General features: G+C 41.2%; 1 protein-coding gene across 1 annotated transcript; it reads left to right on the top strand.

The window, feature by feature from the left end:
* The first annotated feature begins 4,456 nt into the window (after positions 1–4,456).
* Positions 4,457–11,909, top strand: LOC137592460 (phosphatidylinositol transfer protein alpha isoform-like). The gene is made up of 9 exons (XM_068310652.1): positions 4,457–4,588; positions 5,225–5,364; positions 5,548–5,639; positions 6,067–6,138; positions 6,245–6,328; positions 7,645–7,722; positions 9,031–9,141; positions 9,868–9,990; positions 10,715–11,909. The coding sequence occupies exons 3-9, from the start codon at positions 5,601–5,603 to the stop codon at positions 10,754–10,756; spliced, it is 549 nt and encodes a 182-aa protein (XP_068166753.1). The 5' UTR covers positions 4,457–4,588; positions 5,225–5,364; positions 5,548–5,600; the 3' UTR covers positions 10,757–11,909.
* The last annotated feature ends 3,227 nt before the right edge of the window (positions 11,910–15,136 follow it).

Raw genomic sequence — 15,136 nt, 5'->3', positions numbered from 1 at the left:
GTTTGTGTTTCCGTTGTCTCGTTTGCAAGCGGTTAATGGTAACGCAGTGGTCCCAAACTAAGGCCCGCGTGCCGGTAGCGGCCCGCCTCCACATTTTGCATGGCCCCCTGAACAGTCCCGGAAAAATGCCAAAATAAAACATTCCAAGAGCTGATTTTTTTAAACCAAAAAACTTTTTAACCTGAAAAAGATTTTTTTTGTACTGACCATAAAATTTTCTTTAGGCCGGTCGGAAAAAGAACATTTTTATTAAATGACTTTTTAGACTGACAGACCGAAAAGAAAAAATTTGACACCAAAAAAAAACTTTTTTTAGACCGGCTGACCTAAAAAAAAACTTTTTTCAAGGCCCACTGGCAAAAAACTTTTTTTTAGACTGACCGATGCAAATGATTTTTTAGACCAAAAAAATTTTTTTTGGACCGTCAAAAAGTTTTTGAGCAACCCCGAAAATTTTTTTAGAGCAACCAACACAAAAATTTTTTAGACCAATGAACCAATTTTTCTAGACCAATCGAACGCAGAAAAAATTTTTGAGACAAAAAAAACTTTCTGGTTGGTCTAAAAACTTTTTTTAGACTGACCAGAAAAAACATTTTTTTGGACCCAATGACCAAAAAACTTTTTTTGACAGAACGACTTACTGAAAATCAAGTTTTTTAGACAAACCGACAACCAGAATTTTTTAGACCAACCAATCTTTTGTACCATCCAAAAGAATTTTTTTTCAGATTGACCAACCAAATTAAAAAAATTTTAAGACCGACCACATAAAAAATTGTTTAGACCAAACATATTTTTAAGACAAATTATTTAGACCTTCCAAAGATTTTTTTGTAGAGACAACAAAAAGTCGGGGGTTGTACTGTATGAAAAAAAAAAGGTTTTAGACCGGCTGACAGAATAAAAAATATTGTTTTTGTAGACGAACTAAAAAAGGATATTTAGACTGACTGACCAAAAAAAAACATTTTTTTAGACCAACCAGAAAAAAATTATTTAGGAAAAAAAAAAAAGACAAAAATTGTTTTTTACATTGGTCGGTCTGAAAAATATTTTTTGATTTTTTGTCGTTCAGTTTTGGTCAGTCCAAAAGAAATTTTTTTGGAAGGTCAAAATTTTTTTTCGGTCTTGAAATTTATTTTCAGTATTTTTTTGGATGTTCAGTCTTAAAAGTTTTTCAGTAGGTCTTAGAAATGTATTTTTCTTTCAATCGGTGTAAAAACTTTTTTTTTTTAGTTTGTCTAAGAAATCTTTTCATTTTTGATTGGTCTAAAAATTTTCTTTGGATCGGTCAAGAAAAGGTTTTTCTGTGTTTGGTCTGTCTAAAAAATTTTTTTGGGTCCATTAATTGATCTATAAACAATATTGTTTTCTGTCGTTTTAAAAAAGTTTTTTTCCAGTGTAATTTATTTTGTTTTGGTCAGTTGGTTTAAAAATTGTTTTTTTTGTCTAGCTGGTCTAATAAAAATGTTTTTGGTCGTTCGATCCAAAACATTTTTTCTGTTTGGTCTAAAAACTTTTTTGGGTTGGTCAAAAAAAGGTTTTTTGTCGGTCCAAAAAAAATTGTTTCTGGTCGGTCAGTCAGTCTAAAAAATGTTTTTTGGGGAGGGTCAGTTGATCTAAAAAAAATATTTTTTTGGTTGGTCGTTCTAAAAAGTACTTTTCTCCGTCAGACTAAAAACCTTTTTTTTTTCCACAGAGATAGTGAATATATATTGGTAGAAGGATGCTAAGTTTTGAACTGCCAGGCAGGAGGCCTAGAGGAAGACCAAAGAGGAGGTTTATGGATGTAGTGAAAGAGGACATGAAGGTAGTTGGTGTGAGACAAGAGGATGCAGAAGACAGGGTTAGATGGAGGCAACTGATTCGTTGTGGCGACCCCTGAAGGGAAAAGCCGAAAAGAAGGAGGTCTAAAAATTTTTTTGGGTCTGTCGGTCTAAAAGTTTCTTTTTTTTGGTGCATCAGTCTATTTAAAGTGGTACCTCTACTTATGAAATTCATTGGTTCCGGAAGAAATTACATAAGTAGAAAATTACGTAAGTAGAAACGCGTTTTCCATGCAAATCCCCTAGTCCGTTTTAATAACGTGGTGATTGTAGATGCATCACGGCCATATTCTTTGGTGAGATCAACCAAACGCATCCCTTTCTCGTGCTCTTCTATGATCTCTTGCTTTGTTTGTACGGACAAAAAAACTCTTTTCTTGGTCTTTTCTTTTCCTCTTTTCTCCGTCACTTTCTTGGGGTCCATAGTGAATACGTACTCAAAAAGTTATTATATTTGCGCAAAACTATCAGACTACCTCACAGGTGGAGTGCCGAATTCCGTAGATACCGATCTAGCTCCACACAGAGGTGGAGTGGCATCCCTCTTAGCCAATGGGATGCCAGGAAGATACGTAATAGGTAATAGCCAATGGCAGAGCAGCTATGAGAATGTTGCGTTCAGGAACCTGTGGGAGATTCGAGGACCAGCCGATACTGTGTTTTTACATTACGTAAGTCGAAATTTCTTTCGTAAGTAGAGGTAATATTTTCCTGCTGGGAAATTTTGCAAGTAGAAAATTTCATAAGTAGAGAGGTATCACTGTATAATAAAACACCCTGACCGGAAACGGAAATAATTTTTGACACAATAATGAGTTTTCTTTTAGAAACCTCAGCTCAGAGGTCATTTCCACTCAGGGGGGGGGGGGGGGTTGGAGGAGTTATTTGTATGAAATTAAACATGATGGTTCCACAACAACCATCTGTCATTTATCAGTAAGGTTTTGGACTTCCACCAATTTGCCATGCTTATGTTTCTTTCGTAAGATCCACCTTTTATTCCGTGTTGTTTTTCTCTTGCTTCACTTTAACATCATTCTTATTTTTCAAAGAAAAAAGAAAAAGCAATGAGATGTATAAAGGAAAGGAATTGTTGAGAGCTTAATCTACAGTATATCAGTCCCTTTTTGTTTTGCTGTTTATAATTCTGTAAAGGGTTTAATTGTAATGTTTTATTTCCATTTGAATTATTGTTGACTATTTGTGGTTTACAGTTAAATGCTTTACATTTATGGAATGTAATGTGTTCCATGTAAAATGAGTAGGTTAAAACTTAATACTCTCTTTATAGAATAATAATGAATGGCTCATTGAGACGTGATCCATACGTCATCACGTAATCCTGCTAAACAACCAATAGCTGCTTAGTGGGCGTGACCACATCGCAGGACAACCCTGTGTTTAGCGGGTGCCGCTCGTCCAATCGTACGTGCAGTGGGCGGGTGGGTCTCCTTAAAATCCCCTTTGTGGTGGGAGGGGCTGAGCATCGTTTTCAGCTGTGGACGTCCGCGGTAATCAGTCCGGGCATTGACAGGAGCGGAAAGACGCCACGATGATCGTTAAGGAGTAGTAAGTGAAGTATTTATGGTCCGAACTGCTGTTTTTTCGTGTGAAGTGTAGTGATGGGCAGATGAAGCATCGAAGCCTTTCATCCCAATCGGTTCACGGTGGTTCATGAGGCTTCATTTGCTCTAGTACGACATCTACTGGAGGGTATAAAATGTCAGGTGGCATGAGTTTGAAGTGTGCTTCATTTTGCAGAAAGCCTGTCAGCAAAATAAAGAATCATGCAAAACATGTACAGTTTATTTAGTGACTGTAATATTATACTTAAAAAAACAAATCACATTTCGGAGTGGCGTTTTCTTGTGGGCAGTATGAGGTACACCTGTGCACTAATGATGATGTCAGATCAGCATCTTGATGTGGCTCACCTGTGAGGTGGGATGGATTGTCTCAGCAAAGCAGAAGTGCTCACAATCACACATTTAGACAGGTTTGAGAGAAATGGTAATATTGTGTATCTGGAATGAATTATAGATGGGAGCAAAAACACAAAAGTGTTGCGTTTATATTTTTGTTGAGTGTGTGTATATATATATATATATATATATATCAGACAGGTAAACCTCGGTTTCCGACCACAATTTGTTCCGGATAGCTGTTGGAATAGCGATTTGTCTGAATTCCAAATACAATTTTCCCATTTCAAATAATGTAAATGGTCTTAAACCGTTCCAAGATGCTAGAAAATTACCTTTTTTTTCAACATCTTATGTCACATATCAAATTGTATAGTAATTAAACGTATCAAAGAAATGTAAAAGAAAGAAGCAAACATGAGAAAGAAATCTGGTTAGCCCAAGATGCAAGTTAATGTCTTTTGGACAGAAGTTTACAGTCCCGTAACTCGTACTTTAGGCAACGCAAATTAAGTGAAAAATGATTGAATACAGTAAACTAAAATAAAAAGCACGTTACCGTCACGTTTTCTCTCGACTTTTCACGCGCTTGGCGGCGAGAAAGAGGTGTTTGTTTCGGGTTCAACTTCCAAATTTTGTTTGACTTCAAAGACAAAAAAAGTTCCATATTTTTTTGGTGGAATTCAGATTTGTTCGATGTCTAAAGTGTTCCCAAACCAAGGTTTGCTTGTTTGATTAGTTTTATTTCCTGCATATTGTGCATCTTCCATGAATGTAAATGCCTGTTTCTTTTTTTTTTTTTGCAGCCGTGTGGTTTTGCCCTGCAGTGTTGAAGAGGTAAATCACCAGTTTAAGCATCTTTATTTATCACAGTTTGTCATTGCATGAATAGTATTATCTGAGGTCTGTTGGTTTAAATAGTTGCATCCCATTCAGATCTTTCTTTCTGCGCCTTATCAGTTAACAGAAGTTCAATCACATCTCCTTTGTGCACCTTTCATTAGAATAATTACCTCATCATTACAAAGATTACAGGCGGCGAGTAATGAAAGCACTTCTATTGCATTGTGTCCATTGTTTGTACTGTATGTACAAGTTAAAGTGGCAGTCTTATGTTCCCTGTGAGCCTAAAGGTTTGTCGTTAAAGCTCCGTCTGATGAAAGAATGTTTCTTGGCTGGTTATGCAAGTCTGCAGTCTGTTAGTGACATCAGTGTGTTGATGGGTCTGCTGTGTCTGTGGAATCAGTGACGGTGTCGTCATTCGATGCAGAGCTGTAAGTTAGCTTTACTTTCCAGCCCCAGGGTTGGAACCTGACCGGACAGCTCCAGATAAATCTGTATAAAACTTCATACCTAGACCTTTTCAAGCCTCTAAAAGTGTTTCATATGAAATGGAATAACATGCTGTTTCTTGTTCTTATGTATCCAAGAGCCTATTAAAAGTGACTTTTTGGGGGGGTTTTTTGGGGGTAGTATCGAATTGGACAGCTGTACACTGTGGCTGAAGCCAGTAAAAATGAGACTGGTGGACTTGATGGCGTTCAGGTGCTGGAAAATGGGCCTTCCGAAGATGGAAAAGGACAGTTTACTCACAAAGTCTACTACGTTCAGAAGTAGGTGTTATTTCCCCGTTTTTCTGTGACTGTACTGCCTCTGTCCTACCAGGTGGTGGCAGTGTTGTCTAATCTTTGTTGTACACCTGCAGGACATGTTTCCTATCGAACCTCTGATAACTGAGGTGGTGTGTCGCCCTCTCTCCACTTAACTCTGCTTATCTCCCCATGTGACCCCTACAGTAAGATCCCACGGCATCTTTTTAGGCTAACCACTGACCCTTACTTCATATTCTATGAAAAGGCCTGGAACAACTACCCCTACTGCAGAACTGGTGAGTCCCCCTCCTCATACCGTTTAACTCCCTGGCTGCCAGCGCTTTGTAGCAACGGATCTAGATGTCTCCGATGCTCCAGATTTTTGTCGGTGTTTTCGATCACATGATACTTCGCTCAGAGCGACAGTATTCGCAAACTTCGCCGTCTTCTTCTGATTCCCCATCCTCTGTTTCGTTACTGGATCAGTTGTCATGACTCTAAATTCCATGATTAGATTCCTGATTTTCACTCCGCCAGCCCTCCACGTTGACAAAACGTAACTGACAACTGACTTTTTTTTTTTTTTTGCATGTCCGAACTCGATCCAGAGGTGACGGTAGGTAGCCTGGAACGCTTCTGCTTCATCAAGTTTCTGAGATCATCAGTATTCCTTTAACCAAGTTCTTTTCCCTTCCTCTTCTTCTGTGCCGTCATTCTTTCTAGAATGAAGTCATGAAAGATTTCCGCATCACTATTGAAACGTGGCACAAACCAGACCTTGGAAATGAAGAAAACGTGAGTTTGTCTGCTCCTTCAGGAGTGAAGCACGTATCCTGTTAAAACATCAGGTTCAAGTATCAGACCCGCCCCCCCCCCATGTTTTTTTTGTTGGTTTGTTCAGGTGCACAAACTGGACGAAGACAAGTGGAAGAATGTAACTGTTGTCCCCATTGACATCGCAAACAGAGGTCAAGTTTCTGATCGTGTGAGTAAACTGTTTGGGCGCCTTCCTGTGGACAAACCTGGTCATTACAGGCTGAACAGACCTCACTTCAGTTTGGAGCGGTGATGTTTAAACGGACTTAACTCCTCTGTCGTCTTTTTTATGATCTGGTTTTTTTAAAACACTTTCTTTGCAGACAGGAAGTTCCCAGATTTTGAGTTAGTTAACACCTGAGATATATTTGACTAATCTGAGAAGAGTAACACACTTACTGGTGAATGGATTCTAAAACTGCGTGACTTCTATTCGGACAAATTACTTGAATTAGATAGCAGCGTTTGATTTATGCCAGATTAATTTACATCTGAAGAAATGACTAATCTACCAATATTTCAGCCATATTTTCCACTTTTTTTTTTTTTTTTTTTGACAGGAAATCTCGTGAGACGGTTTTGATAAACGTGAATTACGTAACTTCTGGTCTCCGTTTGACATTAGCATCACGAGCGCCGATTGAGAATCCTGGGATTGCCAATATGAGTTTTGGGTTTTTTTTAAGTCTCCGTACGGAATCTCTGAAATCTACTTTGAAGACGTTGCACATTATTGCCGTTATTTGACACCCCGTTGCCTCATTTCGCCGCCGCTGGGTTCGTGCGTGTGTGTGTGTACGTGTTTGTTTGCGGCGGTTGGTTAGCGAGGCGGAGCTGTTTGCCTTGCTGGAGGAGTGTGTTCTGTCTGAGGACCCCATCAGCCCTCAGCCTCAGGCGTGGCTTCGGGGCCTGCAGCGCACCGCCAGCACGGATGAGTTTGTTAGCGTAATTAAGGCTCGCTGCGCCGCGTACGGCGCAAACCAGACAACACGCGCGTGTGCCACAACGCGCACACGCTTCCACTTGAGGAGTGGTTCCTGTTCATCTGGCGCGGCATATTGATTCACAGAGCTCATTAGTGCTGCAGTGTATTGTTACAGTGATGGAGCGCTCAGTGTTAAAACAGCCCGATGATTGTGTGTGTGTGTGTGTGTGTGTGTGTGTGTGTGTGTGTGTGTGTGTGTGTGTGTTTCCATCTCCTTCCACACGTTTGGCGCCCGTCTGTTGTCCGATAGCCCTGAAAACGGGGTCTTAGCTGCAGGCGCATGATGATTTATTTAAAACGTCGGGCCCCCGGAGCTTCGATAATCTGAAAGCCCCTTCATTTATTTGTGTTTCTTTCCCTCCTGCCGGCTTCATGGAGTCGACGTCGTGGTGTTTGTAACGCGACCGGAGTGCTGGCGCCCCCTGGGGGGGTGGAGGAGGAGTGCGGTCGTGTGGGACGTGTGTTTGAGTGTGTTCATTCTGGAACCTGGTCTCCTGCAGGACTACAAGCCCGAGGAGGACCCCACCCTGTTCAAGTCCACCAAGACCGGAAGGGGACCCCTGGGGCCCAACTGGAAGGTAAGGCTGGAGTCAGAGCTGGGCCACACGGCGACACCGAGATGTCTCCCGCTCCAGACGGGGGGGGGGGCTCTTTGAGATGAAGGCTCATCCGTTTGATAAAGTCAATGATCCACATTGGGCGGGGGGGGGGGGGTTAGAACCCGATGCAGATGCATAAACTGGTGCCATTCCCACGGCGGCGCCCTCAGAGTTCACCCCCCCCCCCCAAGAACAAAGACACCCAAACAGCTTTAAAAAGTAGGAATAAAGACTCACAACTTTCTGTTTTGTGTTTTTAATTAGATCACTTTTCCCGTCCGCTGTGGACACGGAAAAAGTCTGTTTTTGAAAGGGGGGGGGGGTGAGAAAAGTAGTTATTTGACAACAGAGGCACAATTTCTGGCGGCTTCTAGAGCAATAAAACTCTTGTCTATCTCGTCGTGCACACATGCTTGCGTATCGCTACCCTTTGTATTTCTGAAAACTTGTGCTCCTTTGAGGGGGGGGGGGGGCGAGGAGGAGGAGGAGGGAGGAGGGAGGGGGGGGCACGGGAAGGGAGAGAAGAAATGTCACCGTAAGTGTTTTGATGTCGAATCCGTTTCATGTGAAGTTCTCCTTTAGCGATGACAACTTTTCTAAACCCACTGCAAATTTAGAAATGTTCACCCCCCCCCCCCCCACACACACACACACACACGCTCCTCCGTGATCATGGCATCAAACAGGAGTGGGATGAGGGCGATTGAGGCGGGTCTGTGGCGTTTTTTCCTCTTGGAGTTGCGCGGCAGAATGGAGTGATTAATTAAACAGGTGTTCAGGAGGGAGAGTGTGAGTCTGTTCTGGGGGGTGGGGGGCAGAGGGGGGGTCCTGGGTGTTAATAATGTAACCAGCTTTGCACCGTGACGCCCTTATCGCTGCGCGAGCGCCGTTTTATCTGCCGTCTGCGGCCACAAAGGAACGCCTGTCGGGACCGGTGTCGCTGTCAGGGCGCCGCCGAAGAAATAGTCCCTTCATCTGGAGTTTGCTCTGCCCCCACCACACACCACAACCCCCCCCCCATTTACCGTCCTATTCTTTTTCTTCAGAGGGAGGCAGAGTGCATGCAGAGGATGGATTTGGAAAGCGTGTTGTAGATTAGGGCGCTTTTATCGGCGTGCGGCGCGTCTTCATGTTGATAATTATTTCAGCGCGTCTCCAAAACGCTCCCGTCCCGAAGCATCAGCGATTCACGCAGCGATCAGAACAATCCTGCTACCGTTGGAAAGTTTGTCGACTTATATTTTTAACCGCCTACTTCCTGTTCCTCTGTTGACCCCCCCCCAACAGGAAGAACTGGCTGCGAACCCTGACTGGCCGAGGATGTGTGCCTACAAGCTGGTCACTGCTGACTTCAAGTGGTTTGGGATGCGGGATTCAATGGAGCACTTCGCCCAAGAGGTCAGAGGGCGTGTCGGCACCGCCGAACGCCACACGGTGTTATTCTGGGTTCTAGAGGTTGGGTTTGAGTTCAGGCGGGGGTCACAGTTGGTCACGTTTATTTAAATGTGTTTACAGGGAGTCCTCGACTTGCGAACAAACGTGCACCGCCATATCCGAATAGTGTCCTGTAGTTCCACTTTCTGCCTGCGGGGGCAGCATCGCTGCGTTCACACATCTTCAACACGCATCTCCCTCTTGTTTTTATTTATTTTATTACATGTTTTAATGTCAGGTCGTCCTCCTGTAGGAACTAAAGGATGTAGGAACCAATGTTGGCCAGGTCAGGTTTCTGCCTGGAAGCATTAACGGACGCTAACGCTGATCGTTTGCTAGTTGATGTTAACTATTGGTGGATTAACTGGGAAACTTAAAGAAATCAGAATAATCCAACATAACCGCATACATTACGGTAATACAGAATTTTATTATTATGGGTTGTTTTGATGTCCTGTAATGTTTCTGGTCAGTCTGAGGAAATGGAACGTTAATATTTAGCGTAGTAATAAATAAACGACCTGTAAACAAACTCTCGGAGGCGGTTGTGTTCGTATGTTGAGGACTACCTGTACTTCTATATAATGGACGCACCGTTCATCATGACGCTGTCGTTTCACGGACGATGCTCGTCCGTCATTGGTCGGTTCGGACCCCATTCCATCCTGACCCCTCCTCCCCCCCCCCCAGCAAGAGATGCGTCTCTTCACCAACTTCCACCGCCAGCTGTTCTGCTCCATCGACAAGTGGGTGGACCTGACGATGGACGACATCCGGAGGATTGAGGACCAGACGACGAAGGACCTGGATGAGGTGAGCGCAGGGGGGGGGGTTTATTTTAGTTAAATCAGTGGTTTTGGATTTTAACCCTTAACTCTCAGGCGGTCTGACTTCCTCCTGATTGGTTTTCATCAGCCAATGACGCGCCGCCAGACGTTAGAGGTGGAGTCGGGGGTCAGCGGGGGGGGGGGGTCACGGCCGTATGCGACGGCTGCTGCAGCGCGTAGAGATAGGACTGAACGGGTTTAATGTTGGCTGGTGGAAAAGGGCAAAGTGGGGGGGGGGGGGCAAGATGGCTCCTTTCTCCTGATTAACATACAAATGGAATTCTGCAGTTGAGAAGTCTGAGCTGTGATTGAGGGGACAGGAGGAGGGAAGGTGGACGGAGGAGTGTGTGGGGGGGGGGGCGTCCCATTTCATCAGATCCGTCGTCTCCTCTGTTTAGAAGCCGCCGTCGGTTCGAGCCGTTCCATTGAGGTGTTCGGCTATCAGATCCCAACGCTAATTGACTTTCCTCAGCCATCAGCCTCAGATGGGGGGGGGGGCATAGAATCCGAAAGCGATGCGTTTATCCCCCCCACCCCCACCAAGACAAACAAGGGTTTGATAAAAACGGTTTGAGCGGCGACTTAAAGAGAAACAAACGATGCTCCTCACTGAACCTGTTTGGTGACCCTCATTCTAACGTGCTCTACTGCCCCCACCCCCTTCTCTGCCCCCACCCCCTTCTCTGCCCCCACCCCCCCCTTCCATGCAGCTTCGCAAAACCGAGAATCTACGAGGACGCACCGCCGAATGACGAGCCGGATCTGACGATGACGAGGAGGGACACGACGGCAGCAGGCGCTCCTCGGCCGCCTCCTTCCTGGGGAGACGAGAGGCGGAGCTTCAAACGTTTTCCCATCAGCGGCGGCGCCGGACCCAAGACTTCCTGTTACTCAGATCTTCCTTTTTTTTTTTTTTGTTAATGTAATCTTTAAACTCATCGACATTCCTTCAGGTCTGACCTGTTTGCCCCGCCCCCTCCGGTCTCACCTGTACACCTGAACCGACTTGGCGCCGTTGCTTGTCTTCCTCCCCCTTAAAGCACTACTGTTTCTTGCCTTGACAATCGTGCCTGTACAGGTAGACGATCTCGTTCTACTCAGTCATGTGACCTCGGGAGGCGTTTACATCCACTCCGCCCCTTCCAATCAAACCCCTCCCGTCTTTCTGGAGACACGCACACGAAACAAACAGCCACAGCGCTCACCTTGTCTCACTTCTCAGGCCTCCATCACACGCTCACCTCCCTCCCAAAGGTCACTTCCTGTTGGTCGTTCCATGTGTTAGCATTAGCATTAGCTCTTAGCTGCTACTTGTCGGAATTAAATCATGGCACAATGGATTTTATGGATTCCTTTTCGTTTAATCGTGAGCGTCATTCCTGTGTGAAGCAGTTCTGTTTTCTCCATTCCACTGTGGCGACATGAGAGTTGCGTTCATTTACTGTAAAAGTGGCTTTTTGGTTTCTTCTTCGTTGGTGTTTTGTGTTCATTTTAAGTCTTTAGTACATCGGGATCGAGTCGTCGAATCGCGACGTCTTCTGGGTCAACACTTCCTGTTTTTATTTAAGGTAAACTTTGTTGTTAGCGGGTTTCTTTTGTGGGTTTTTGTTTATTTTGTCCAAAGAGTGTATAAATTATTTTTCCGATGTGTTTACATGACTTCAGCCGGGCGACTCTTCTCAGGTGAACGACGGAACACGAGTATCCGTTTGATGCTGTTACTCGCGAGGAATCCCACGTGTTACTCGATTTGTATGATTACTCAAAATGTTTTTGTGAAATTTATGTTCCATATTTGACGCGATTCATGTTAAATGTTTCTGATCAGCTTTTGTAATCCGGGTGACGCGGCTGTGGACGTACCGTACCACACTTAGTGCCTTCCTCTCTGTGCCTTCAAGTCGATTTTTTGTAGGTGATAATAAAGTTTTGTCTGGCCATTAAATGCAGTTTGTGTTTCCGTTGTCTCATTTGCAAGCGGTTAATGTTAACGCAGTGGTCCCCAAACTAAGACCTGCGTGCCGGTAGCGGCCCGCTTCCACATTTAGCATGGCCCCCTGAACAGTCCCAGAAAAAAATGACAAAATAAAACTGTCCCAGAGCTGATCAATCCAGAATGGGAATGACACTTAATTGTCTTCCAGATCATGAAAAAGAACACTATGAAATAGTAAAATATCCATCTGTGGGATCTTCAGAAAAAAAGGCCTCGGACATTCAGACCAACTGACCGATAAAAGTTTTTTTAGACATGGGGTGTCGGTCATTCTCACCAAGGGCCACATCAGCTTAATGGCTGTAATGAAAGGGCCAGATGTAATTTACAAATGTAACTTGGTGTAATGTCAAATGTAACTACTCATTAATCTGAATTCATTACATAATCAAGTTACAAACATTAGTTACACAAAAAAAGTTTGCTTGTTACTCTAATAACATAAATCCTCTTCATTTGTCAGGTAATGAAACCCACAGAACTCCATCAATCAAGGATCACACTGCAAGTAAATAAAAACATCAAACACAAGTTAGGTCATCAACTTTGTTCAAAGCTTTTTGTCGATGTCAAAATGGGCTCAATTATTGCATTGTGGGAAATGTAGTTTTGGGTCAAAGCATACTTTTGACCTATGTATTTTTAGACACTGACATTTCATGCTCTCGTGGGCCACATAAAATGATCAGGGAGGCCACATTTGGCCCCCGGGCCTTCAGTTTGACACGTGTTTTAGACCGACCGGTCATCTGACCGAAAGATAAACATTTACAATGACTGAGCAACAGACCAACCATCCAACCGAAAAATTTTTAGGCCAACCAAGCGAAGAAAAAAAATTTTGAGGAAAAAAAAATAATTTTTAGACAGAAAACAAATTTTTAGACATTTTTTTAGACCAACCGACGGTAAAAAATGATTTTGTCAGACTGACCGATTGAAAAAAAATTTTTTTTTAGATTTTCAAAACAACCTTTTTTAGACTGACCAAAAAAGAAGTTTTTTACACCAACGGCTGAAAGAAATTTTTAGACCTTCCGAAAAAAATTTTTTAAGACCGACCACAAATTTTTTTTTTCAACCAACAACACAAAAATGTTTTTAAAACCAACCACAGCAAAAAATATTTTTAGATTAAAAAAATATTTTTTTTAGACTTTCGGAAAAAAATTCTTTTATACCAGGCGGAATAAAAAAAAATTTATAAAATAATTTTTTAGACTAACAGACCGAAAAACAAATTTTTACACCAAAAAGAAATTTATTTAGACATTTACAAAAGATTTTTTAGACCGGCTGACTGAATTTTTTTTTTGTAAGACCACCTGGCAAAAAACTTTTTTTAGACTGACCAATGCAAAAAAATCGTTGTACAATTAAAATTTATTTTTAAAGATTGACCTACTGAAAAAAAAATTTTAGGCCAAAAAACTTTTTTTAACCGTCTGAAAAAAGATTTTTTGGACCGTCCATAAAAAATTTTTTTGACCAACCTCCAAAAATTTTTTAGAGTGACCGACACAAAAAAATTGTAAAACAAAAAACAAAAAATTTTTTTACCAATAAACAAACACAAAATTTTTGGGACAAATGACCAAAAAATTTTTTTTGTCAGAACTGATTGAAAAATGATTTTTTTCAGACCAACAGACCCATCAGAACATTTTTTAGACCAAAAAAACCCCGGTTTTTTAGACTCTGGGAAAAAAAATTGTTTAGATCGACTACAAAAAAAATGTTCAGACTGAAAGATGTTTTTATGCTGACCAACTGAAAAAAAAAAGTCTTTTAGACCAGTGGCTGAAAAATTGTTTTAGACCAGAAAAAAATTTTTTTGACCAACCCCCCCCAAAAATTTTTTGTACCAACCAAAGTAAGAAAAAATGTTTTAGACCGACTGACTAAAAAAAACTTTTTTTTAGAAAGACTGACAAAAAACTTATTAAACAGAAAAAAAAATTTTTTAGATCAACTCCCCAAAAAAATTTTTTAGACCAACTGACAGAAAAATTTTTGTCAGACTGGAAAAAAAATGTTTTCTAGATTTTCAAAACAACCTTTTTTAGACTGACCAAAAATAAATGTATTGAAAATGACTGAAAATGACTATAAATGTATTGAAAATGAAAAAAAGTCTTTTTAGACAAGCCGACCGACCAGAAAAGATTTCAGAGCAACCAACTGACCAAAGAAAACCCCATTTTTTGTACCAACCAAAAAATGTATTTTTCAGATCGACCAACCAAATTAAAAAATATTTTAGACCAACCAGAAAAAAAATGTTTAAACCAAAAATATTTTTTATGACAAAAAAAACTCTACAAAAAAAAATTTTTTTGTAGAGACGGAACAAAAAAAAATTGGGGGCTGGACATACCGACCGACTCCCCAAATATTATTTTGTAGACCAACTAAAAAAAGATTTTTAGACCAACCGACCAAAAAATTGTATTTAGACTGACCAGAAATTTTTTTTTTAGAAAGACAAAAAAAAGACAAAGAAAGGACAAGAAATTTTTTTTAGACTGGTCGGTCTGAAAAAATTATTTTTTTGTTGCTCAGTTTTGGTCGGTCCAAAATAATTTTTTTGGAAGGTCTAAAAAATGTTGTTTTTCGGTCTTGAAATTTTTGTTTGGTTGGTTTGCAACATTCTTTTTGGCTCATCGGTGTAAAATTTTTTTTTCAGTTGGTTTGTCTAAGAAAAATTTTGCCGGTCTGTCTAAAACTTTTTTGTTCTGAAGTCTAAAATTTTTTTCTTTTGGTCAAGATTTTTTTTCTGCTGGATGATCTAATATAAATTGTTTTTTGGGTTGTTTGGTCTAAAAAATTTGTCGGTCTAAAAAATTTTTGTTTTTGGTTGGTGTTAAAATTTTTGGATTGGTCTACAAAATGTTTTTCTTTTCATTGTTCTAAAACAACCTTTTTTTTTGGTGTAAGGTTTTTTGGGGTCAGTCAGTCTAAAAAATGTTTTTCGGACGGTACTAAAAACATTTTTTTTGCGGTCGGTCGGTCTTACAAAAATATATTTTTTTGGTTGTTCAGTCTTAAAAGTTTTTCAGTTGGTCTCAGAATTTTTTTTTTCTTTCAATCAGTGTAAAAACATTTTTTTCAGTCGGACTAAAAAAATGTTTATTTT

Source organism: Antennarius striatus, chromosome 3 (assembly GCF_040054535.1).
Source record: "Antennarius striatus isolate MH-2024 chromosome 3, ASM4005453v1, whole genome shotgun sequence".
Lineage (NCBI taxonomy): Eukaryota > Metazoa > Chordata > Actinopteri > Lophiiformes > Antennariidae > Antennarius > Antennarius striatus.
This window is presented reverse-complemented; position numbering and strand designations above follow the sequence as displayed.